The sequence below is a fragment of the Palaemon carinicauda genome, chromosome 13 (assembly GCF_036898095.1).
Source record: "Palaemon carinicauda isolate YSFRI2023 chromosome 13, ASM3689809v2, whole genome shotgun sequence".
Classification (NCBI taxonomy): Eukaryota; Metazoa; Arthropoda; class Malacostraca; order Decapoda; family Palaemonidae; genus Palaemon; species Palaemon carinicauda.
The window spans coordinates 96,617,734-96,645,233 of record NC_090737.1 but is presented as its reverse complement, the minus strand read 5'-3'; the positions used below and the strand labels follow the sequence as shown (position 1 = coordinate 96,645,233).

General features: G+C 37.8%; 1 protein-coding gene and 1 long non-coding RNA gene across 2 annotated transcripts in view; one reads left to right on the top strand and one right to left on the bottom strand.

Moving 5' to 3' along the window:
- Nucleotides 1-18,505, top strand: part of LOC137652334 (telomerase-binding protein EST1A-like) — a 406,355-nt gene extending 387,850 nt beyond the window's left edge. Inside the window, 4 exon segments of the mRNA XM_068385678.1 lie at nucleotides 10,708-10,907; nucleotides 11,258-11,336; nucleotides 15,702-15,939; nucleotides 17,040-18,505. Of these exon segments, the coding sequence (XP_068241779.1) occupies nucleotides 10,708-10,907; nucleotides 11,258-11,336; nucleotides 15,702-15,832 (410 nt within the window). The 3' untranslated portion in view covers nucleotides 15,833-15,939; nucleotides 17,040-18,505.
- LOC137652335 (uncharacterized) overlaps nucleotides 17,038-27,500 on the bottom strand; it is a 50,438-nt gene continuing 39,975 nt past the window's right edge. Inside the window, exon 2 of the long non-coding RNA XR_011046257.1 lies at nucleotides 17,038-17,364. This is a non-coding gene — a long non-coding RNA (uncharacterized lncRNA). The remainder of the gene's footprint in view (nucleotides 17,365-27,500) is intronic.

Here is a 27,500-nt window from a genome sequence, read left to right as displayed (position 1 = left end):
TCAAATACTGGTTCAAGTACAGAGAGTAAGTTAATATTAGAGAGAGAATGTTTTGCAAACGTCTTGTAATCTGGATACTTAGTTTTAGTATCCTGTTGACCAGCAAATATTTATTTCAGGGGAGCAGTAGGTCAATAGGTGGCAATTCTCCCATCAGTAGGGAGACTTTATATCTTATTCTCTTCAGATTGTGAAATATAAATAGTTTTTAGTTTTAGTTAATTTCCCTCATGATATTGGAAAAAGGACTTTAGTAAATACCTTTACTTATTTTCCTATATCTTGAGTTATTTTTTTTTTCGGTTTACTAATTTGTGTTGGATGGCACGGACACTTAAAGTGATGCTACAAGTGTTTAATTTTCTTTGCGCGCGCGCACACACACACATATATATATACATATATATATATATATATATATATATATATATATATATATATATATATATATATATATATATATATATATATATATATATATATATTGCCTTATCCTGAGTGCAAGAAGGTGTGGTCCTTCCTATTATTCAAGAGATTATTCTAACTACTCACCAGACCTAAGTTTGTTTAAGATCGTGCTCTAGGCAAATCGTTTTGGACTTGTCCCATAGATAATATATATATATATATATATATATATATATATATATATATATATATATATATATATATATATATATATATTATATATATTTATATTTATATTTATATATATAATCATATATATCTATATACATATATATATATATATATATATATATATATATATATATATATATATATATATGTATATATATATATATATATATAAATAAAATCATCATCATCATCAGCTGTTACTATTCCACTGCAGAATAGGGTAGTAGCTTGGCCAAGGCACCAGTCACTCGCTGAGATACTGCCTCTAGAGAGTTATTGGGTCCTTTGACTGGACAGACAGTATTACAGTGGATCCCTCTCTCAGGATACCATTCATTTAATCTTTGCCGACACATACACAGAATAGTCTGTCCTATTCTTTACATATTCTCCTCTTTCCTCGTACACTTGACAGCACTGAAATTGCCAAACAATTTTTATTCTTTCAAGAGGTTAACTACTGCATTGTAATTGTTCAGTAGTTACTTTCCTCTTGGTAAAGGTGTAAGAGACTCTTTAGCTATGGTAAGCAACTCTTCTAGGAGAAGGTCACTCCAAAATCAAACCATTGTTCTCTAGTCATGGGTAGTACCATAGCCTCTGTACCATGGTCTTCCACTGTCTTGGGTTAGGCCTACAGATCTCTTGCCCGAGGGTACACTCGGGTACACTATTCTATCATGTTTCTCTTCCTCTCGTTATTTTGAAGTTTTTATCCTTTTGTTATTTTCAAGATTTTATACTTTATATATGAAAGATTTATTTTAATATCATTCTTAAACTTCTCGTAGCTTTTCCTTATATCCTTTCCTCACTGGGCTATTTTTCCTGTTGGAGCCCTTGGGGCTATAGCATCCTGCTTTTCTAACTAAGGTTGTAACTTAGCAAATAATGATAATAATAATAATAACAAAGGCCTCAGACATGTCCTTCCGTCTATTTATGGTCTTTTTTTGCCAGTCCGCACCCGCAAACTTTTTTAGTTTTTCAATACATCGTCTTCCCTTTCTTCCCCTGACTCTTTTGCAATCTCTAGGAATGCATTTTGTCATATTAATGTCCATCTAGTATCTGTCATTCTCATCATATGTCCTTCCCATGTCCATTTTTTTTCTTACATGTTTGAATGTTCACTACTTTAGTTTGCTCACATATCCATGTTGCTCTTTTTCTTATATATATATATATATATATATATATATATATATATATATATATATATATATATATATATATATATATATATATATATATGTATGTGTGTGTATATATATATATATATATATATATATATATATATATATATATATATATATATATATATATATATATATGTATGTATTTTTATCATATCGATTTATTATCGATAGAAGCGGACTGTCTGTTAGTTAAGATACTTTATTCCTCTTGCATTTTAGCCATAAGTGGGCTTACAACAGGTTGTTAGCCGATTTTTGTGGGTTCATTTTTCATATCAAATCTTTAAACATCTTATCAAAGAAATTAATGAGTATTTACTCAGTTGGTGAGGAAAAAAATTATATTTGTTCTGTGTATACTGTACTGTATGTGTATATATGGATATATTTGTGTATACAAATAGGTAGTAGGTTGGCCAGGGCACCAGCCACCCGTTTTGATACTACTGCTAGAGAGTTATGGGGTCCTTTGACTTGCCAGACAGTACTACATTGCATCCTTCTCTCTGGTTACGGTTCACTTTCACTTTGCCTACGCATACACCGAATGGTCTAGCATATTCTTTACACATTCTCCTCTGTCCTCATACACCTGACAACACAGATTACCAAACAATTCTTCTTCACCCAAGTGGTTAACTACTGTACTCTAGTTGTTCAGTGGCAACTTTCCTCTTGGTAAGGGTAGAAGAGACTCTTTAGCTATGGTAAGCAGCTCTTCTAGGAGAAGGACACTCCAAAATCAAACTACTTTTCTTTAGTCTTGGATAGTGCCATAGCCTTTGTACCATGGTCTTCCACTGTCTTGGGTTAGAGTTCTCGTGCTTGAGGGTACACTCGGGCACACATTTCTATCTGGTTTCTTTTTGTCCTGTTTTGAAAAGTTTCCTATATTTTATGTAGGAAATATTTATTTAGATGTTGTTACTGTTCTTGAAATATTTTATTTTTCCTCGTTTCCTTTCCTCACTGGACTATTTTCCCTGTTGGGGCCCTTGGGCTTATAGCATTTTGCTTTTCCAACTAGGGTTGTAGCTTGGCAATTAATAATAATAATAATAATAATAATAATAATACATTATCTCCGTATCTCTGTTTGTACAGTATATATATATATATATATATATATATATATATATATATATATATATATATATATATATATATATATTTGTTCCGACACGAATACTTTACCTCGAATTACCTCTTCGGAGGGTCCTTGGACCTCTCTCAATCTCGACCAAGATTTCCCGTGCTACCCCCCCCCCTATCTCGCTCCCGATAGTTCCTACCCCCGCCGCCAGGATAATTCCTGCGGCCCGGATTAGGGCAGGTCACTGCTTTTCCCGGGACAGGATCTCATTAAGTCCTTGGTCGTGAGATGCGAATCATCTCACTCTCTCGATCCTTTGGCGCGTTGTGATCCCACGTGTTCCCAGTGTACGGACTTGTGTTTTTTCGCAGTGTACCTCCCAAGTGTTCCTGTGCGTTCACTTTTCAACCGTGTCCTTACCCGGTGTTTAATTCATTCCCTTAGTGCTTGTGTCGTGCGTTGTGTGTGTTATGGAACTGTATTCCTTGATTTTCTTCAAGGAATTGATAGCTGAAAGGAAAACTTTTTACAAGAAATCGTTCTTCCTCCCCTTATCCTCGGTGTTGCCGTGTAGGGGCAGCTTATGTTCCTCTTCAACCACGTGTCAGGACTACTGGTCCTGGAACGTAGTGCAGTGAGTGCACTTCGGCACTAAAAGGAAGAATACATCCAAGAGGCTCGTAGGAAGACGAGCCTCTCTACGCCAACTTAATTCCCGATGCCTCGTCGAATAGAGATTCTTATACAGCCATCATCCCCTACCCAGAGTAGGGGACGAGGTAAGTCAGTTGCGGGGAAGTGCCCATTGCTCTTCCCCAAGAATTTGAGTGGGTGCGGTATAGCACCAAGAGGAAGTGGGCGACGAAGGGTTCGCCTAAGAAGACTAGCGCCGGGCGTCCCGCCGGGCTGAGCTTCCCTACCCCCCTCTCCTACCCAGAGTAGGAGACGAGGTTGGTTTATTGTGTAGAAGATAACTCTTAAGAAGTAGTTCGAGGTAAGTACTACTTTCGGGAGTGTGTGGGGAGACGGAGTCCTGGTGCAAGCAGGCCACGTCTCCTCTGATGACCCCATGTGGGGGAAAATGTCTCTAATTCTTCTCCAGTCTCTTAGCGTATTTTTCAGTCTCTTCTGCAGCCGAGGGCCTCGCCGAGAAAGAGCCCCCCAGGTCTGTCTTGCAGCGTCCCCCGGACCGACAACCCAGGGTTTTTTCTCACCACGAAGGCCATCCTCCAGACGCAGATATAACCCTCACAGGGAGAAATGCGAGAAGGCCTCTTCAGGCAGGCGTAAGACCGCGAAGCCTCCGGTTCACCCCGCCAACGGGTGTAACCGAGCTTCTTTACGGGCAGCCTGGCCAAATCAGCACAGCTGGTTCGGCCCTCGGACTTAAAAGGAACGGTTCCCTCCGTCGGGTCAGCCCACGAGGATCCGCGTCCGCGTCCCCCAGCCCGCCCGCAGGTGTAAGCGGGCTTATTTACGGGCAGCCTGGCCGAATCAGCACAGCTGGCTCGGCCCTCGGACGTAAAAGGAACGGTTCCCTCCGTCGGGTCAGCCCACGGGGATCCGCGTCCGAGTCCCCCAGCCCGCCCGCAGGTGTAAGCGGGCTTATTTACGGGCAGCCTGGCCGAATCAGCACAGCTGGCTCGGCCCTCGGACGTAAAAGGAACGGTTCCCTCCGTCGGGTCAGCCCACGGGGATCCGCGTCCGCGTCCCCCAGCCCGCCCGCAGGTGTAAGAGGGCTTATTTACGGGCAGCCTGGCCGAATCAGCACAGATGGCTCGGCCCTCGGACTTAAAAGGAACGGTTCCCTCCGTCGGGTCAGCCCACGGGGATCCGCGTCCGCGTCCCCCAGCCCGCCCGCAGGTGTAAGCGGGCTTATTTACGGGCAGCCTGGCCGAATCAGCGCAGCTGGTTCGGCCCTCGGACTTAAAAGGAACGGTTCCCTCCGTTGGGGCAGCCCACGAGGATCCGCGTCCGCGTCCCCCGGAGAGAATACACGAACAGTAGTCCTCGACGGTACGGCGTTGCCGGTTCTGACCCCGAACCGGGTGCGGAGCTCCCCGCCGGGGAAACCGGTACCACCGCAAGGGAGTGCCTGGGATTCCAGAACCGAAGCGACCGGGGAGTGCCCTATTGGAATCGATTTAAAAAAAAAAAAAAAAAAAAAAAAAAAAAGACGGAAACCCATTCATGTTTTATATTGAGATAATCATCTTTTTCTTTTACATGATTGCCAGGTGTGTCCTTTACACGAATGTGTCTACTCTTCATGTTCTTTCAGGTATTACACTTGAAAGGATATCGATCGTCATGAGCAATAAATCTCTTAGGAATTGACATCATTAGACATCTAGAATAATTCTTAACGAGAAGCCCAGACTTCAGGGACCCTGATAGTCGTGAAGATAAATAGTCTGCAATAAGTTATTATTGTTATTATTATTGTTGTTGTTATTATTATTACTTGCTAAACTACAACCCTAGTAGGAAAAGCAGGATGCTATAAGTCCCGGGGGCCGTAACAAGGAAAATAGCCCAGCGAGGAAAGGAAACAAGGAAAAATAAAATATAAGAACAGTAACAACATTAAAATAAATCTTTCATAAATAAATTATAAAACTATAAGTCCAGCAAGGCCTTCAACCCTTAGGTTAGTGACTTTTCAGTCTCTCACACTAACAGCTAACTGGGTGTTCTGGAAGCGAAACACTGTTCTGGCGTAAGTGTCTTGGTAGGCACCAGACAGGGGGACGCGACCCATCACAGCTTTCCCTTGGGGGGAGAATCTCTGTTTCCTCGGAAGGAACGAGAAACCATTGTGGAGAAGGTCTTAAAATAGAAGGAGGCTAACGTCCCCAGACCTACGACTCCTAGGAGACCACCCTAGAAGAGATCTGTCTCGGATAGTGCCGCGACACCCCAAGCATCTACCAGCACTACGAGGAGAGAAGCCCTCGTCCTCCTGGTCCGCAACGCCTCAGCCCCTCCACAGGGGAGCTCCAGCGCCTTCTAGCTCCTTCAGGTCGGGTTACCCCGCCTCTAGGGGAGGCAGGTCAGGCCTCCCCTCTAGAAAAGGGAAGAGTGGGAGGCTCCCTATCCCCACCCAACCTTCGGGTTGGAGGATGACTCAGGCGTCATTGGCAAGCATGGAGGGCTCAAGGAGCGGAACCTTGGACAGTGTCCTTACTAAAGAAGGGCTACGGACTTCCATTCCTAACGGAACCACCCACGCCTTTTCCGGCCAACCGGATAGATGGCTAGATCCTAAAGACCCGTTAAAGAGGACCGCCCTTCAAGAGGAGGTGTTGTCCATGCTAGAGAAGGGTACCATGGAAGAAGTTCTTCTCCCAGGACCAGGTGTCTACAGTCGACTATTCCTGGCAGAGAAAGCGACCGGGGGGGGGGAGGCCGGTTATAGATCTGTCAGCTCTCAACAGGTTCGTCAAGATGACGGACTTCTAAATGGACACGCAGAATTCGGTCCTGCTGTCCTTGAGGGAGAAAGATTGTAGAATTCCATCGACCCCAAGGACGCATACTTCCAGGTTCCGGTCCACACCTCGGGTCGGAGGTTCCTCCGGGTGAAATAGGGTTCCCAGTTCCTGCAATTCAGGACCCCTTTTTCTTTGGTCTGTCAACAACGCCCAAAGTGTTCGTGAGAGTCCCCACGGCTGTCGCAGGGGGGCCCACGAACGAGGCATTCGCCTTAGCAGATACCTGGACGGCTGGTAGCTTCTTCCCGCCTCAAAGGTCCTCTTGGAGGAACAAGGGAGAAGTCTCCTCCAGTTTGGCAAGGATCTGGGGAACTGAATCAACCCGAAGTAGCAAAATCTATCCCCTTCCACCGGAATGAACTACTGGGGAATAACATTAGACCTTTTTTCGGGGAGAATTTTTCCCTTCGGAGACTAAGGTATGACACCTCAGGCTCATTAGTCAGCCGTTCCTACTGTTCACAGACGCCTCCAACCAGAGATGGGGAGCCCTTCCCCTCGACGAAGCGGCACGAGAGACCTGGTTGGAAGGGGAGAGACAACTCCACACAATGTCCTGGAGTTGGAAGTAGTCCAGAAGGCATGCCTACACTTCGCAAGTCTGCTAAAGGGGAACTCCGTGGCGTGGATGAGCGACAACACCACGGTAATGGCATACATAAACAAGCAGGGTACTTGTAATCGAAGGAGTAGGGCGATCTCACCATAGAGAATCTAGACTGAGTGATAGGGAATCAAGGGGTGATGTTAGCAAGGTTCTTTCCCGGAAAGTAAATCGCCCTGGCCGACGGCCTCAGCAGAATGGGCCACATAGTAGGGACAAAATGGTCCCTTCCCCCAGGAATAGCCAAGCTCATCATTCAACGATGGGGCTCCCCGGTGGTTGACCGCTTTGCAACAACCTCAACGCCCAACTCCCAGTCTATTGCCCCCCTGTACCAGACCCCGAAAGATTCCTTAGAAGACTCTTTTCAGAACAAGTGGGACAATCTGGATGTGTACGTTTTCCCCCTTTTCACGCTGATAAGACATGGGCTCAGCAGAATAAAGGTGGCTCGAAGCCTACAGATGACTTTGGTAGCGCCCTGGTGGCTAGACAGAGAGAGTAGTTCGCGGACCTAAAGACCTATCGAGTCAACCGCCGTGGCCTCTGTCCGTCAGGTCAGATCTACTGAGTCAACCGCACTTCCTCAGGTTCCACGAAAACCCTCTCTCTCTTCGCCTTCACGCCTGGAGACTATCGAGCGACTCCTGAAGAAGGAGGGGTACTCCTCCTCCACAGCCAAGAGGATGTCCCTATAACTAAGAAAATCCTCTACCGTAGTCTACCAGGCGAAGTGGGCCGCCTTTACGAAATGGTGCGCGACAAAACAAATAAGACCTCTCAAAGCCTCGGTCCCTGACATAGCTGATTTTCTAGTGTACCTTAGGGATAAAATAGGAATGCCAATCCCGGCTATTAAAGGAGTACGAGCAGCCTTAGGCCAAGTCTTTCTCCTGAAAGGCATCGACCTGGGGACCTCAAGACACATAGGGATGCTGATTAGAAGTTTCGAACAATCCTGCCCTCCCCAAGCCAGGAGAGTGCCTAGATGGGACCTGGCCAAGGTCCTGAAAATGTTGTGTCGTCCGACCTTTGAACCACTCAGAGATATCGGGGACAAAGGTCTCACCCTCAAGAGGGTAGGTGAGATCCACGGTCTCTCCTACGACGTGGCACACTCCAAAGGGTGGAAGGAGGTATCTTTCAAGTTCGTACCCTCCTTTGTAGCAAAGACTCAGAACCCAGCAGTCTGGGACCCGAGGTTTGAAGGTTTCTCTTTTCCAGCCATCCCCAAGACAGGCAATACGGACGACCTGAAGTTATGCCCGGTCAGGACGATCAGGAAATACCTGGAAAGGACGGCCCATCTCCGTCCGGGTGCCAAGAACCTCTTCGTCTCTTCAGGCGTTAATAAGAAGCAAGTGTCCAAGAACACTATTTCCTTCTGGCTGAGACAAGTCATCACTAGGGCTTATGATGAAGACAAGGTGGCAGTACCAGGCACTCCCCGTCCCCATGACATCAGAGGCCTGAGCACTTCCTTGGCCTTTGAGAGAAATATGGCAGTGGGCCAGATCCTGCAGGCCGGCACTTGGTCACACCAGTCGACCTTCACGGCCCACTACCTCAAAGACTACTCAAGAAAGTCTTTGGATGGATTCTCCATTGGGACAGTCATCGCCGCCCTCCAAGCTGTGTAGTGGCAGGCTGGAAGACGTCCCCAACAAGTGAATAGTCTCATCCCTACTTCGTCAGGAGAAGACTCAGTAGAGAAAATGTCAAGAGGTAACCCTAAAATTATAAGCGTAAGTTTTCCCTGCTACCCCCTATCCGCTCTCTGTACCCCCGCATTACGTAGCCCTCCAGGCACCATGTGCCTAACCAAGTGGCAGAATGGCTCTCCCGCCTCCTAAAGTGTAAGTCTCCGAAGAGGTAATTCGAGGTAAAGTATTCGTGTCGGAACAAATGAAAAATTTTAAGTAATTTTTATTTTTCCTAACATACTTACCGAGAATTACCTCTGAGTAATGGCCCTCCCTTCCGTCCCCGAGTGCCATTCTTCTATTGCCGAGTCGGGCTAAACGGAGGACTTAATGAGATCCTGTCCCGGGAAAAGCAGTGACCTGCCCTAATCCGGGCCGCAGGAATTATCCTGGCGGCGGGGGTAGGAACTATCGGGAGCGAGATAGGGGGGGGGGGTAGCACGGGAAATCTTGGTCGAGATTGAGAGAGGTCCAAGGACCCTCCGAAGAGGTAATTCTCGGTAAGTATGTTAGGAAAAATAAAAATTACTTAAAATTTTTCATATATATATATATATATATATATATATATATATATATATATATATATATATATATATACATATATATATATAGATAGATAGATAGATAGATAGATAGATAGATAGATAGATAGATAGATAGATGTGAGAGAGAGAGAGAGAGAGAGAGAGAGAGAGAGAGAGAGAGAGAGAGAGAGAGAGAGAGATGCATGAGTATGCGAATAGAGATGGTGTGAGGGATCGGCATGAATTTTATGCTTTGATGAGGAACAACGTTAGCTTTCACGAAACTTTGAAGTGAATTTATTTAATGTCCCGTATGAAGGAATGATGATACACTACACAATTTGTTTCATGCAATGAGAAAAAATCCAGTTGATACCTTTGGTCATCAAATTATTTAGATTTTCCTGATTCGCATGTAGAGAAATTCCCACCCCAGCTGAGAGAGAGTGCTTTCAATTCCACTCCCTTTTGCTCCTACTCCTAATATTTCTTGTCCTCTTGTCTTACCAACGAAATTATTTCTCCTTATCCTCCTGGTATCTAGGAAAGTGACTTCCCTCCTTGTTTCATTGTAGCCTGGGTATTTCTGCTAGTTTTTTTTCTACCTATCTAAATATTCCTCACGTCTTCTCATCTTCCAGTTCCATTCCTTCCCCTTTATGAAAATCATCCTCATTGCCTTTCTTGCCATATCATATCCTTCCTTTTCCTAATTTTTTTTTATTTTTTTTTGTTTGCAGGTGTAATTTAACCTATTTTCATTCCCCTCTTCATTATTTTCCTGCTGTAGAAATTCCTCTTTTTTCCCTATTATTTCAGCGGGAACAGTTTCATTCTTCTTTTTCCTCCTCCTCCAAGCGAATTTCACGCCTATAACCTTGTAGGTTATTGACTTCCACCCTTGCTTGAGATCGTGATGGAAGATTTGGGAATGATAGACAATGATATCGATCATTTCACTTTTGTTCTCGGTTTAAAACTAATAGGTAAGCGTCTTTAACCCTATATTTATATATACCTTACGAAAAAGTGGACAGATGCCGGTCGCGTATTGGCTGTAAACTTGTAGCCTTTGGAGTTTTAAATCTCTAGCTTCAGGCCTTTAAGGTTATTGCCATCTCTCTCTCTCTCTCTCTCTCTCTCTCTCTCTCTCTCTCTCTCTCTCTCTCTCTCTCTCTCTCTCTGGGGGTAGAAAGTACTGGCAATAACCTAATGGCTTGAAACTAGAATTTTAAATCAAAGGCTACAAGATGAGAGAGAGAGAGAGAGAGAGAGAGAGAGAGAGAGAGAGAGAGAGAGAGGAGAGAGAGAGAGAGAGAGAGAGAGAGAGTTTACTTCATGCTGCTTCTTCATCAATCGATGAAGAAAGTTGGACAAGTAAACAGAGGTTTTGAATAGAAGTCAATTTGATTTCCCATTAAGCATCTCTCCTTTATTTTTCTTTTCAGTGTTAAACGAATTAGACGGCCTGTCTCGTGATGCCGCAGTAGCCAAGTACGGATCCGTGGGCCACGCCGTGAGGGTGCGAGAAGGGGCAGCAGCCGCCCTTCACTGCCTGAGGGAGGAGAAGCCTCACTCCGTCAAGACCGTGACCTCTCAGGGCTCTGTCCTCTCGTCCACCACCTTCACCGCCGAAATAGATGTCGCTGTAAGTAGCTAAAATTTAGAAGTAGGCTATTTTTCTCTAAGAAATAAATGACTGAGTATTCGTCAGTTACTGAGAAACTGAATTTTTCAATGTTTATCACCATAATTTATGCAGATTTTATTATTTGTCCCAATTTTCTAAATCAGTAGGGATGATAATCTCCGTCAATTCAATTCAAAGCTAGATTTGTAATGATTTGATTCCCTTCATAGATCAATTATGATGATAATTATAATGATGATAGTAATCGTTATAATAGTAAATATTAAGTTTGAAAAATTAAATGGCAATTTTAGACTTTTTTTGCAAAAAGAAAAAAAATTTAATGTAAATTGTGTATTCTGATTTAGGATGCCACCAACGACGACAAGATCCTCTCCTGCTGTGTCCACTTCTGCAGCGACTCCACTCAGAGGAGACCCATTAAAGGTTCGTGCCAGAAAGGATTTTGTGTGATATATATATATATATATATATATATATATATATATATATATATATATATATATATATATATATATATATATATATTATCTCATATATATATATATATATATATATATATATATATATATATAATATATATATATATATATATATATCTCTCTCTCTCTCTCTCTCTCTCTCTCCTCTCTCTCTCTCTCTCTCTCTCTCTCCTCTCTCTCTCTCTCTCTCTCTCTCTCTATATATATATATATATATATATATATATATATATATATATATATATATATATATATATATATATATATATATATATATAGCAAGAGATTTTGATGGACGAAAAAGAGTGAGGATATTTGGCTTACAATTCTCTCGAACCATTCACTCCCAGACTGCAGAATTCCTTTGTGAAATTCCCCGCCTTCTCCTGTATTTCTTTTTACCCTTTTCTTTGGGGACTGGGTTTTTTTTTTTTTTTGGGAGGGGGGGTTAATTTTTGCTCGTCTCTGTGTCTGTACACCAGGATAAAGACCTTGGTATTTTCATGATATAATATTTGAAAAGGGTATCCTTTTCAAATTTGAATTTTCCAAATTATTGAGAGCATTTTAATATTTCTAAAGCCAACAGCAATATATGTTGCACAGATTTCAGTTGCGGGTAAAACTGCGATAATATTTTTTTTATTGAAAGTTCGATAACTTTCTTTTTCTTTTTTAGAAATGGTTGATGTTATATGTTTAAAACTCTTGAAAAGTCAACACAACCGTTAGATTTATATGAGAATCTTACGTTAGGCTGTTATTAATGGCAAAGCATCATTGCCATAGTTGAAAAGTAACAGACGTTCCAAGTTGAGAAATATAGATATTAGTTTGTAAGTAAAGATATTTTCATGTCAATCCTAATTTAAATCGTTAAATTTTACTGAAGATATTTAGAGTTTTAAATATCAGAAAAAAATAAAGAATAACCGTTTAGGGAAATTCCAAGTAACTTGTGGAAGCAGCACTTTTTCCAGTTTGAAAAAAAAAAATCAAACCAAGTCTTGTGTAGCCTCTCACTTCATGGTTAGCTTTGTTCGATTATCAATTCGTGGTTTATCTATTCTTACCCATGACACAGCCGTGTTTCAATACTTGTTCCATTTCGGATAACACGGGGTTTGGTTTGAGAACTAAATGATTTCGAAATGTTTTATTCTACATTGTTTTAAAGAAAATGTCAGATTTATCAGAACCATGAAAAAACCTATGTTTAAAGATTCAAATAAAGGTTGAGCATTCTCAAATACAATAATCTTGTTGAGAAAAATAGATTGACATTGAGCGATTTTCTGTTAGAGGTAATATGTAGAGAAATAGTCCTTGGTAGAATCCTAGGCTTTACCTCTTCACTTACAAAGTTATAAAACTTCTTAAAGACATCCCTTTCGACATATTAATTTTAGTTTACAATTTCGATGGAGTTTTATATATTAAAAAATTTTATAAAACCTTTCTTTTAGATTTGTTATTCATGCGGCTTTTAAGGTAAAACTGTATAGGACTGCGAAAGCACAGTGACAGATTTCCAATTTCCATCTTTTGACGTTAATCCAGTTTTAAATTAATCTTCCTGCTTTAGTTTTAATTATGTAAAGTTTTCCAATACTTAGATACTCTAAGAATTTCCCTCCGTTTAACAGGAATTTATGGGCGTTGATGACTTTCCTTAGTGTCTAGGTACATTCTGGTTTACAACAATTTGCTCCATTTTCTTGATGTTAAAGGATCCATTTTCTTGATGTTAAAGGATCCATTTTCTTGATGTTAAAGGATTTTCCTCCGTGCCCAGCTAACTTCTGGGTCTCTAAGAATTTCCATCCTTTTTCCTGGATTTTCTGGGCTTAAGAATTTTCCTCCGTATTCTAAAAATTTCTGGGTTTCAAGACTTTTCCTACATTATCAGAAAACTTCTTGTTTAAAAAAAAAATTCCTCCCCTTTCTAGGGCATTCTGGGTTTTAAAAATTTTCTTCCGTTTACAGTACCTTGTAGTTTTTTTGAAGCTTGGGATTTTTTCTCCGTTACCAGATACCTTCTGGGTCTTTAGAATTTTTTCTTTGTTTTTTTTCAAGACTTTCTGGATATCAAGAATTTTTTTTCCATTACCAGATACCTTCTGGGTCTTTAGATTTTTTCTTTGTTTTCCAATACTTTCTGGATGTTGAGAATTTTTCTCCGTTTCCAGATACCTTCTGGGTCTTTACAATTTATCTTTGTTTTTTAATACTTTCTTGATATTGAGAATTTTTTTCCGTTTCCAGATACCTTCTGGGTTTTAAAATTTTTCTGTTTTTTAAAGACTCTGGATATTAAGAAATGTCCTCCGTTTCCAGATACCTTCTGGGTCTTTATAATTTTTCTTTGTTTTTCATGACTTTCTGGATATCGAGAATTTTTCTCCATTTCCAGATACCCTCTGGGGTGTTTAGAGTTTTTCTTTGTTTTTCAAGACTTTCTGGATATTAAGAATTTTTCTCTCTATTTCCACTACCTTCTGGGTCTTTAGATTTTTCCCTTTTTTCAAAACTTTTTGGATATTGAGATTTTTTCTCGGTTTCCAGATACCTTCTGGGTCTTTAGATTTTTTCTTTATTTTAAAGACTTTCTGGATATTGAGATTTTGTTTTTGTTTCCAGTACCTTCTGGGTCTTTAGATTTATCTTTTGTTTTTCAAGACTTTCTGCATATTGAGAATTTTTCTCCGTTTCCAGATACCTTCTGGGTCTTTAGAATTTTTCTGTTTTCCAATACTTTCTTGATGTTGAGAATTTTTCTCTGTTTCTAGATACCTTCTGGGTCTTTACAATTTATCTTTGTTTTTTAAGACTTTATGGATATTGAGAATTTTTTTGTTTCCAGATACCTTCGGGGTCTTTAGACTTTTTCTGTTTTTCAAGTTTTTCTGGATATCGAGAATTTTTCTCCGTTTCCAGATACCTTCTGGGTCCTTAGAATTTTTCTCCGTTCCCAGATACCTTCTGGGTCTTTAGTATTTTTCTCTGTTTCCAGATAGCTTCTGAGTCTTTACAATTTTTCTCTGTTTCCAGGTACTTCTGGGTCTCTAGCCTTTTCCTTTGTTTTTCAAGACTTTTTGGGTATTGAGAAATTTTCTCCGTTTCCAGATAGCTTCTGGGTCTTTAGAAGTTTCCTTTGTTTTTCAAGACTTTCTGGATATCGAGAATTTTGTCTCTTTCCAGATACCTTCTGTGTCTAGAGAATATTCCTCAGATTTCCTAGTCTTCTAAACTTTCCATTGATATTCAGCAGCTCTAAAGCCTCCTCCAAAGTCAAATCTAGCCGAATTTTCATCTCTTGTCCTTTTCATCAAATGATCCACTTGTATATCAGGTTACTTGAAATATAGCCTAATGCCAATTGCTTAAAAAGCTAAGCTTCAGTTGTCATAGAATAATTACATTTCATTATTGCGGGATCATATGATGATTTATACAGTAGCTTAGGTGTCAGTAAACTATACATTGTGATAATAATGACCTAGTTCATTTGTTATTCCTTGGTGGCTTGTTCTCGTACTGTGGACTAAGTAATCATATTTGCTCCAAGGACATTAACGCGTAAATGCTGTAATAAAGTAATTTTTGTTATTTCAATATGCATTTAATTACGAATCGCATTTAATCACGCATAAGATTAACGAAACTTTAACACAAGTTCAACGTTACTATGAGATATGAAATGTTTCAACATACTTGAATACTTGTCTTAATTGAGGAGAATTCATTACAGGTAACTTGACTATCGATGGCCATTCCCTTTATGTCCGTCCCCTCCTTTTCATACTTTTACAACTTCAATATTTTATTTTATATTGAAGAGGAATCGATGCGTTCTTAATGGTGTTCTATATCTCTTCATACTTGCCTATAAAGCAAACAAACATACCTTGTTAAAATTTATTCTATCCATATTAAATGTGTGAATAATAAGTTTTAAAATGTTTATATATTTTAATCATTAAAACAATACATTATGTTCACGCCAAATGTGGTACCATGTAAACATGTCATATCACAACCCTTTAATAAATAAACATTTGCAGAAAAATATTTGGAGTAATACTATTTATTGACTAATTCATTTTGTTGGACATACTTTACAGATTTATTTCATGAAATACCTTTATAATATTGCATTTCAGGGATAGTGAGAACATACATTTATATACATAATTAAAGAGCGTTACTTATTAAATGTACCAGACAATGTACAAATATATTTTCGTGTGAGTAACGCTGTAATGCCAGGCTATGATACTAAAAGTGCCTTTTCTTCTCGTGTCCACAGCTGGGGTTCGCCGTCTGTACCGGGAAGTCGTTCTGCTGACGGAGGATAGGAACCTTCGGGTCAAAGCCCACGCCCGTGACGTGCCCGTTCGTAATCTCCTGGATTTTGCAAGATGGGCGGGAATTCGGTAAACTGGCCTAACTGATGCGAACTTCCACGCCAGTTTTAATTTCAGGGTTGTTTAAAAGTAAACAAAAATATTCTGGTCATCGCAGCCCACCGACCTCTTTCTTTTAAGGTAAGGAGAGAGAGAGAGAGAGAGAGAGAGAGAGAGAGAGAGAGAGAAAGAGAGAGAGAGAGAATAGTAACGTTCATTTTGTTATATATATATTGTATACAAGCATGATGAGATGGGGATTTTATGAAAATGATAAGGGAGAGTAATTCCAGTCCGCTTAGATTCAACAAAAGCGAGGATTAAGTAAAGTGGAGAGTTATTAGCGCAAGTAGAAATTGCACAAGAATGAGAATATTTGAGTGTGTGAGATAAGGGTACTGCATATAATGTTATATTTGCCTTGGATAACAACGTACGAATATTGAATAAATTAGTAGTAAGTGGCAGAGGGAAATGAAGTAGGTATCACCAGGTAGTGAGAGATAGGAAAGAAAAAAAAAATTATATGATCTCAACAAACAAGGGGAGCCAAAAAGACCACGTTTAAATTATATATATATATATATATATATATATATATATAAAATGGGAGAATGAGTTACGAGTTAATTGGATAAAAGAAGATTGGAAATAGAAATAAGGATAAAATTTGGAAGTGAAAGTAGAAAGAATTCATAATTAGAAATTGGTTTATAATATCTATATAGTAAGAGCTGAGATTTACGATAAACATTGGTAATTTAAATACTGTCAAAAAGTTAAATTTATAAAAAGTAATGTTACGGGAAATAGATTGAGGTATATGATTTTGTTTATAGGACGAGAAAGGTCGATTTGGAAGGTATCATTGAACATTAATGGCGACAAACGGATTAGAAGATTGATAATGTAATTAATCTGATCAATTTAGTAGCTCGAGAAATATAATCGAGTTATCAAAATGCAAGAAATTACAGAATCCTTGTGTATGAGAGAATGGACACTTAATTGATAAAGAATTTTAGAAATAATTTTGAGCACAGAGAGAGAGAGAGAGAGAGAGAGAGAGAGAGAGAGAGAGATTAATGGGTAATAGGTTAAAACAATTTATACAAATTGGAGTACCTTATATATTGTCAAATTTAATAGGATTTAAAAAGCATGAAGTAAATTGACATAATAATGGATTAAAAGAATTTAATTTTAAAATTTGACCTGATTTTCATATATCCCATGGCTAGGTACCCGGATAACAAAAATGAATCACAGGTGTGACAGCCAGCGTATATTTCTTCAGCAAGCCGCCATCTCTCTGGAATTAGCACAGACATTTTCGCCCTGTTAAGTACTGCGGTGTAGAGAATCTTGGGTAAAGTTGATGCTTGATGTATTTGACCACCGTCATAATATGATCTACTGCTGCCTAAGTTGTCTTCTCCTTCCGACGTACAGAATCTGTTAACCTGCGTGGGGGATATTCCTCATCCATTCGACGGGTCCCCAATGCTTCTTCTACGTCGCTTGGATGTCACCCTGTCATCCATCCGCTTTCTCCATCCAGCAAGCCTGTGTAAATAGATAGAAAAAAAATGCCAAATTGACTTTGCACAAAAAAAAAAGTAGTTTTGTTTTGTGTTCGTCGTGTGTTTGCGCACGCGTAATCAGAATATATTTCTGCATTGCCATGTGTATGTGTATATATAAGCCGACTGTACCTCAAAGTTATTGTGTACTATTTTTATAAAATTACGGGAAAAATATATTTTAGTAAAAATTCAGATTAGAGATTTACTTCAAGGGAAAAACATGTTCATTCAAATAAACAAATTTGTATAAATTGGCAGTTTTATTTTGAGAAGTTTGGGAAAATTAAGTAATGTTTTAAAGTTTTTTAACAATACCTATGATTTTGTTTGCTTTAATGGGTATATATAGTGCCAACAATTTTATTATGATATGGAGATACAAAAACCTTATACTATTTTGTAATGTTTAAGAAACAGCATGTGTATTGAAAGTTTCCTGTATACGTGTAATGAAGATTACTTCTTTGAAATGAAAATGAATCTCAGCTTGATATACTTTTTGTAGTCTCAACTTTTTTTTAAATGCAATCCTTATACAGTCATTTGAAGTTATATTTACCTTTACATTAAGCCAAACAAAATCCATTGAAAGAAGCCATCCATGAAAAAATGGAAAATGGAGCAGGCTTCTGGTACAAACTCTACGCAAATAGTATCCATGTTTCAACTATCTTGTCCATGTTCTGCTATTTTTACCTTTGATGTTACGCCCTTTTTTTTAACGGTAAAATACTTTTATGCAAACATGAACTAGTTTTCCTTAATTTAGTTTATGCAAACATTGAACAAGTTTTCGTTAATTAAAGTTGATATTTGTAGATCATTCGTTGTGAAATAATTTCAAAAGGAAAATATTTTCACATGCAAAAAGGGGTTTGCGAAATCAGATCCCTTTTTGCGAAATCAGAGTCGAAGTATGTTTATAGCTGACAAAGTTTTTGTTTGAGCTAGTTTTTTTTCTGTGCTTTACTTTGTAGTGTCTAAAAGCTTTGATTACACGGTTGTGATAATTAGTCAAACAGTTCTAAGCTAATGTACATTTAATTATGTTTACAAACTGTCCCACTTCGTGTGCCAGATTTAAGTGTGTGTGAAAGAGACTAATTTAAAATTATCCGAAATGCCAGTTTTCTGTTCATATAGAAAAGCAGGGGAAGTCTAATTTCTGCAACTTTCTGATATTCCCTTCAAATTTAGTAGTGTTGTATATCATTGAACTAGTTCCCATTATTTTTGCTTATCAGCGACATAACGAAAATGTCAAATCTTAGTTGTCTTTCCGAAGCAATTGAAAATTCTTTCGATTTTATCAGAAATTAAAAAAGAAAAACATTTTGGAACATATGAAAAAGAACATCGATTCGGAAATAAGATGATAGAAAATAAACTTTCAAACTATTTGCTTACAGATTTTTTAAATATACGAAATACAGTTATTAATTCAGCAGTTATGCACAAGCCTTTCATTATTTAATAGTTGGGTTTCAAGGAAATTTATCAATATTAACTGTGCATAAAAAAAAAAAAATATTCTGGTAGATAGAACGAAATTATCTATCTTCATATGGGCATTTTGCTCCAATTCCATTGTCTGTGTATCAAAATCAATATTTCTTTTCAAGTTTAATTTTTTTGAAAAGGCAATATGTCGTGTTATTTCAGGTGTTTTTTGTGTACGAAGGATTTTTAGTTTTTTTTTTTTCTTTTTACCTTGATGTTTTTAATGTGAAGTATTTCGTTTTTCCCCTTGATTTGTTTTTCTTTTCATATTTAGTTTAGTCGAACGTTCAGATCACAAATATTTCGTCAAGTCTTGTGTAACTTGTTTCTACCCTGAAATGTTTAGTTGTTTCTGCCTTGGAAATTTTTTGAAGTGGAGAATATCATTATTTTGTGCCATGTCTTAAATAATTTTTATTTTATTATCGAATTATTATATGAATGCCATTTTCTGTTTGCATAGTTCACGGAAGGATCCTTTTCGTCTGAATCAAATTAGTTTGTGTGTGTGTGTGTTCCTGTCAGGGGTTATTCCACTTAATTACAAACAAGTTATTAAAGTCACGGAAGGGATGTTAAGGAGTTTTCTGTTCAACTCAGCATATCAAAGATTTATATCAGTAGTGCAAACAAAGCCTTTTCCAGTCATCACATCCTCGGATTCGTTTTAGAGTAAAGCTCTTCAAGTATATTTGCCTTGAATACTTTTTATTCCATTTCTTGCAGATATTTCTAGTACAAACTAATCTTAAAGCGTGTCTTAAGTTTTCATGTACATATATAACAGTGATTATGTGTAACGTTATCTACTATTTTCTTTATTGATAGATAAGTAAGATTTAGTGGTCTGGACTATTAAAATGTTTGAGCTACGCCTTTTGAAATTAAGAATTGCTAATTTTGGAGATTACCATAAATTTAATATTTTTATGAACATTGTGGCGGAAATCCAATCAAGAGTTTAAATATTATTTCTTATATCAGCCAGTATTTTCTAAAAAAAAAAAAAGAAATATAGATGAAATAAAAAAATTAAAGTAATCTGCTTTCCTTGCAAATACATAATTGGTTTAGTTTAAAAAAAGAAAAAAATTCCATATATAAAACGTATAAAGATCAAAGGAATATGATAGAGAGCTTATTCCATGATATACGGTATACGTGAAAAGTTTCTATTTACAAACACTGCTGTAGGAAAATGTCCCGTAGCTATTTGATGTATATTTTTAGTGTTCTTTTTCTCTTGTGCGATACGGCTACCCTGATAGCAATGCCGTGGCAAACGGAACGCCTAAAGTTTCAGAATTTTTAGAAAAGGATATTTTGACTTATGTTGGTATTTTTCATTTTTTGTATTTTTCATTTTGTGTGTGATGCGAGATTTTTTGCTTTATACCATTGCTATAAAGCAAGCGATTGTTACAATTTATTTTTCCAGATTAAAAAAGATATTTCTTTTTTCATTACACAAAACTTTGTATTTTTTAGGTTAACAGTTTAGCGTAAAAGCATTGCTGGAGGAAACGAAACCCAAAATGTCCTTTATTAATTTGATATAGTGACATTTTGACAAGTAATGCTACCCTTTTTATGTAGAGTAGTTTCAAATTATGCTTTTTGTTTTACTTATGGATGAAAATAACCTTACCGTGAATTTTTGATAAGGAAAATGCCGTTACTTTACCGATCCTTCTGTATAAAAACGGCGAAATAAAAAAAGAATATTTTATGTTGATAAAATAGCTGAAATCTATCATACGTTTTTATGGAGTTGCCCCGGCGAGTCCTGAAGCTTATTAAGCATTGCTATTTTTGAAGAGCCTTAATTGCCTTGCTGTCATTTTTATTACCCCGAAATATACACTTCTTAAAATTTTTGCTTCCCAACTTCCTCTGGAGAAGTTAATTTGCAATCTGAAATTAAAATTTAAGTCTCTCAAAGCTTCGTTATAAATTAGCTTTCAAATAACTTTTCTTGAGCATTTAAATGATTTCCTAAAAGGTGGCTTTTTTTACCTTTTCAATCTTAACGTTATTGGCAGTAAAATATTCGAGTTGAAAAAAATGCTATTTTGGTTAATTATCGAGATCAAACGCATGTGATTCTTATGATTGGCCAATTTATGGTATAATTTAACGGTAAAGTGCTAGTTAGTGGTGAGAGAAAAAAGATATTAGAAATGTTTTCAATTTGGTTTCTGTACAAAAATAATATGATGTTCATTTGTCAATACTCATGTACAACAGCACCAGTGTAATTGTTTACTATCGACCAAAACTAAATCTGATAATGTACTTAAAATTATGTGTCCGCCAAGTACAATATCAAAATGTAAATAACTAAATAAATATTGGAATTTTACGGTTGTTTCAATTTAAGAAAATTAATGAAGGCATGAACGTGTGTTGCTTCGTCAGTAGAAAAACTGATCAGGCAATATTAGAGTGATTATTACTAGCTAAGCTACAACCCTAGTTGGGAAAGTAAGAAGCTATAAGCCTAAGGGATCCAATATGAAAAATAGCCCCCGTAAGGAAACGGATAGAATAATGTGCCTAAATGTAGGGTACATTTAGACACACTGTTCTATCCGAAGACTTTCGCTCAAGACAGTAGAAGACCATGGTACAGAGGCTACGTATTTCCCAAGACTAGAGAACATCGGATTGATATTAGTGTGTCCTACAAGATCTGCTTACAACAGCTAATGAGTCAATTCCACCTTTATCAAGAGAAAAGTACCCAATGAGTAATTACATTGTAGTAGTGAGCCCCCTTTAGTGATAGGAATTTTTCAATTATCTAAGAGTTGTTTGGTGTATGAGGAAAGAAGAGAATGTGTAAAGTTTAGGCCAGGCTATTCGGTGTATGTATGTGTAGGCAAAGCAAAAATTGGCCGTAACAGAGAGGGATACAATGTAGTACTCTGGCCAGTTAAAGGACCCAATAACACTATACTCATTTTTTTTTTCTTTTTAATGAGGCCCATTTGCACTGATTCACAGCGGTGACCTTATAGCTCGGTAAAGTTGCCTGCTATCTGATTGGTTAGAATTATCTTGTCCAACCAATCAGCGACCAGGAAACTTTTCCGAGCAAAAAGGGCACCCCTGCGAGTCAGTGTAAATCTGCCTCACTAAAAACAATTGACTATAGTAGTGGTATCTCAGCGGGTAGCTGATGTGTTGCCCAACCTACTAACACCTTCAATCGAATTTGGCCTCTATAGCCAGATGTAAGGCTATTCTGCGTCCAAGTAGGAACGTGGGTAAATCAGCCTTACACAGATGAAAGACAGAAGCAATACGGGTAAATTAGAGGGTGAAACTATTATTGCAGTTAAGGGACGAAAGAATGTTGCGAAGACCCGTAAGCAATGGCTACAGTTCACCGCGTGAGGCGAATAAACAACACTAACACTGACACCCACCCACGACTGTCCTTGGCTTTAGTTCTCAAGATTCAACACTGGCTATTCACGAAATGGAAACCATAGAATCCCATAGATTATACGATCCTAAAGATATACGCATGGACTTTTTACCCGGCTCCAAAAATAGTTACATAGCTTATAAGGAAAACATTAGACTCAGTGGTTACCGCTATTAACCATTTTTATGGTAAAACTTTTGTTGAACAGATGGTTGTATTCTCCATTATTTTATTTCTTTCACCTTTGCTAAAGCACCATTAATTTATGTGTATAAGCATTGCTCATTTTGTAATAAGCAAACACCAATATTATCAAACCGAGAAAAAATTGTAAACATCTTGAGAATCTATTACTATGAACGAACTCTTGAATGCTATGCTACGTGAACAACACTTGAAACTTAAAAAAAAAAAAAGGTACTTAGCTTGAGTATCTTGATGGCGATCGTTGTAGTGCATCTGAAGGAAAAAAAAAACCGAAATTAGATCGAGTGAAATTGAGCTTAACTAAATAAGGAGGTTAGTGCTTACTTAAACTAGGCCCTTAGTTACTCTTGCAGGTTTCAAAACATTAATTTTGCGTTCGAATTTATCATCTCTATGCTTAAACTTTTGCAGGTTTCTTAGCATTGAGTTTATGTTTGAATTTACTATCTTATCTTAACAAGGGTCTAATTTTAGTAACAAACTGAGGTGGTTGTTGGTTCTATCGCATAATGATTCAAGTTAGAAGAGCCAAAATGTACCTCGCCTCTAGGTTCTACAGTAGAGCTTTGAAAATTGTCTCCAAAAGATTGTATGTAAAGCTCTCACTGGACATCCAAAGTACTGATGATATAAAGGCTTTCAAGAAGAAGTTGAACGTTGTTTTGTTCTCGATGATACCGAGGATTTGACATTTAGATTACGCCATATGATACTGTAAGTGCTTAAGCATGCATACGTTAAACAAGTATTGTAAGTTCTGCAAAGCATATGAGTTATCCACGTGTAAACTCTAAGAAACCCGTCCTTAGAGTGAAAGTAAATATTATGTAAAGACTTAGCCAAAGAAAAGAAGGGAACTAAACGTTTCGGACTCGGGACGTTTATAATATTTACAGAAATCTGTGTCGCTGTCGATGAAGGAATCTTGAATGTACTTCCTTGGTTTGGGCATTTCCCCGTGATTATGATACATTCATGATGACGCTGAATAATTTAGACTCTTGGCAGTGCCGGCCTTGTCCTAAATTATTTACAGTAATATAATTAAATTCATAATTGGTAGCGGTAAAAAATAAGAAAAGTTCCAGTTGTATTCGTATATAGTAGAGAGAGAGAGAGAGAGAGAGAGAGAGAGAGAGAGAGAGAGAGACTAAATATAGTTATGATGGGAAGGAAAATAGTAACGTTTATTACATTAGATATCTATTGCATACATGCGTGATGCATCGGATGGGGAATTTCAAAAGGATAAGGGAGAGTAATTCCAGTTTGTTTAGATTCAATACAAATGAGGAATAAGTAAAGTGTTGATTTATTAGAGCGAGTAGAAATTGCATAAGTTCCGAACATCCAACTGAAAATGAAGTGTAGGTTGTCAAAAAATTCTGCAGCGCTAAATTACCTTCCCGGCCATATGGCCCCCTTACATAAATGAAGGATTAAATCAATATAACCTTTCAAACTCAAAACAAACACGGATCCACACTTCCGTTATTTTTTCTTCAAGTCTTAACTGTGGGTCTTATTATAACCCATCACCGCTTCCAACAAACTACCTAGGAATACTGGAAAATTCAGTATGTGATTAGCAAAGCCAGAGATATTAAGTATAGGCCTCTTCTTTTATCCGGGATTGACACATCATCAGCTTACAATTTCTTGGTAGTTTATTCTTGCCAATCCTTAAGATAAGGCATAGAAACTTTTCAGTTGTTAAGATTTAACGTTTTTTTACGATATTGTTATCTCCGTAAAAAAAAAAAAAAAAAAAAAAAGAAAAAAAAAAGAAAAAAAAAAAAAAAAAAAAACTTAGAAAACGTGTGGCCTTTTTTATTTTGACGTTCCAACACACATGAAAGCAAACCACTTTTTCTAACCAATAAATTTGGTCGCATCGTTGGAAGAGAAGACTAATTAACTCGAGCCCATTCCAAACTGAAGAAAATGGCAAGCAATGTTTTTTCTTGGACTGAAATGAACATTGAACACGCAGTCATCCTATATGAGAAACTTTATATTTTTTCACCTTTCGGTGGTCTTTTCGTCTACCGTTTGTCTCCCTAACAGTATTAATACTTTTTCTTTTCAATTTTCATCACTTGTTTTCTTAATATTTGTCTACTTATCTGTTAAATTTCATCCTTGTTTATGAACTAACCTCCCTCCCTTTCCGAAAGTGAAAACACGATTCGCTAGTCTGATTTGAACAAAATCATAGTAATAACAACTTGCATTCTTGTTATATGACGATATTGTTCTAAATGCCATTCCTACCAGGCATTTGTAACCTCAAGACATTCAGGACTCCATCCCGGTCCAACTAGCAAGATCTGAAATGCGGGCAAAATCACTTTGATTCTCTTCACTAACATTCAGCGTCACGAATTTCTTTCATTCGACACGCGAACATTACAATTCTCATGCTGTCTTGCACGGGCTGCCTTCACAATCGAAAGTAAACAGGTAGATCTTGTTAGCATGCAGGTTATTTATTGTTACTCGCCGACTATTCCAATGTAGTAAAGCTTCAAAAAAACAAGTAAGATAGTAGAATTACGACTGAACCGATTTAGATTTTCATTTGTAAATACTGTTTCCAACGGCTAAAATAGTTGGATTCGAAAGGAAAAGACATCGGAAACGTGTTTGATACACACTCGGGAGCGCTCGAATTTCCTAGCGGGATGATTTAGTTAAAGCTCGTCTCGTGTTGCTCTCTTTCGAAGAAATTATTTCGTTTGTCAAATGACAATTTTGAGGTAAAAGCAATGTTTTTCTCCGGAAAAGACAAATGTGGTTTAGGCTGAAATGGGGCAAACTAACAAACAACTGTTGTGAATAATAAAAGGCTTGGAAAGTCGAATTACAACGGTATTCTTGATGTACTGTACTGTTATCACAGATAATATAAAAGTTAAATCAGTTATTTTAATATCATTAATAACAGTTGTATTTGTAGAACTATGGATGTAGAGAGATTTTTTAAAAATCAAATAACAATAAAACACACGAGTCTCCAACTGAATCTTAATACCAATCATATTAGATTTATTATAGTGAACATCAGTAATGTTTGTAGTGAAAGCCGCTGCAATAACAGTACAAAAAAGTACTTGAGCGGTAAAATATTAAAATACAGTCCATATGGAAAGAGAACATAAAAAAGGCAGTAATAATATCGACAATGAAAGAATAGAACTGGTGATGGCCGGAATAAGTGATAATAATTTTCGTAAAAACCTGACCAAAAAGTAAAATGTTCAGTATGAATTTGGGTTACCACAAACGACCAACGCAAAAAAAAAAATGTTTTTTTTGATCCCTCCAGTTGTTAACTCGGTCGTCAGGACTCGCTTAATGAGGCCCAGACCGTGCGCGCGTGCATGCAAATGTACAAAAGGACAATGGCCCTACGTAAGCCGTGCGCTCCTGAATACACAGGAACCTCGTCCAAGTTTATCCTACGTCAGGAAGTGTTGACCGTCTATTAAAACTTTAATCTATTTTTACAGCACCGAATCAAAGAGCCATTTTTAAACCTAGCGGATAGACTTGGCTAAACGCTTTTGTTTGGCCGTGTTTGACATCTCTCTCTCTCTCTCTCTCTCTCTCTCTCTCTCTCTCTCTCTCTCTCTCGTTAAAACAAACCCAATCTGAAGATTATATTTGTGATTTGAAGGGGATTTTAACTGGTTATAAATTAGAATTATCAAACCTTATCCAAATTATGCACATTTCATTCAATTGAAGCTATTTGATTTAATTTGGAAAAGAAACGGACGAATAAATATGTAGAATATCAATTTGGAAGTCAACACAGCAAAAGAAAGACATATCAATTCAATCCTAATAATTCTCTCTCTCTCTCGCTCTCTCTCTCTCTCTCTCTCTCTCTCTCTCTCTCTCTCTGACTTTAACCAATGTTTCAAGGTTTGTATTCTATAAACCTTTCCCTAAACAAAAAGTTGAAGGTTGATTTTATAACCACGAAAAGGGAATTTATTTTTGCAATACAATTTATGCAACTGGAGGCACAAGACGAATATTCTAAAGATCATTATTTACAATGAACAATGGCATTATGGCCCGTCTAAATTCATATTAAAATATAACAACATTCTGCAAACCAGGGTGCTGTCCTAATTTCGGAGACAAGTGCCCCGGGGGGAAGACAGATGAATTTCAGACTTTGACAGTACAGGGGCCACTGGCCATATGGCTATGGAGAGAGAGAGAGAGAGAGAGAGAGAGAGAGAGAGAGAGAGAGAGGTGTAATTTTGAGTTCCACTTCCCTATTAGAAGTGGATAATTTTCCCTTTCAAGGAATGTTAAAATCTTGCGAAAAAAGTTATCTAAATCTTTAAGACAAAATTGAATGAATATTAACTCATGAAGATAACATGGAGATAAAATTCCATTAAATTATACCAGGAATAAGAGACCGAATGATAAAAAATCTTTTTAGATTGAGAAAGGGAAATATAGTTTGTGAGAAAATAGTGTGTGTGTGTGTATGTGTGTGTGTGTGTGTGTGTGTGTTTGTTAGAAGGAGAGAAAAAAGAAGGAATGGTCTGGGGTGAAAGAGGAATATGTCAACAACCCCAACATGAATTCGCAAAGGGAATCACACTGTTCAAGAGGGGTGTCAAAATCCCCCTCTTGTCATACGGACAGTTTTAACAGAGCTGGACAAAGGATGAATCATTGAAATGCTGGCTGGCTGGCTGGCAGGCAGTCTCTCTCTCTCTCTCTCTCTCTCTCTCTCTCAGGTCATAGGTCAGAGGTATTCTGATCGCCAACACTTTTTTCAAAAGATGTGAAAAGGTTTATTTTTCTCTTTATTGACAAAGGTGAAAATAAAAAATTTACATGTTACTGTGAAACAGTGTATGAGAACCAATCTCTCTCTCTCTCTCTCTCTCTCTCTCTCTCTCTCTCTCTCATATAACATACGAAGATATAAATTAAAAAACGAA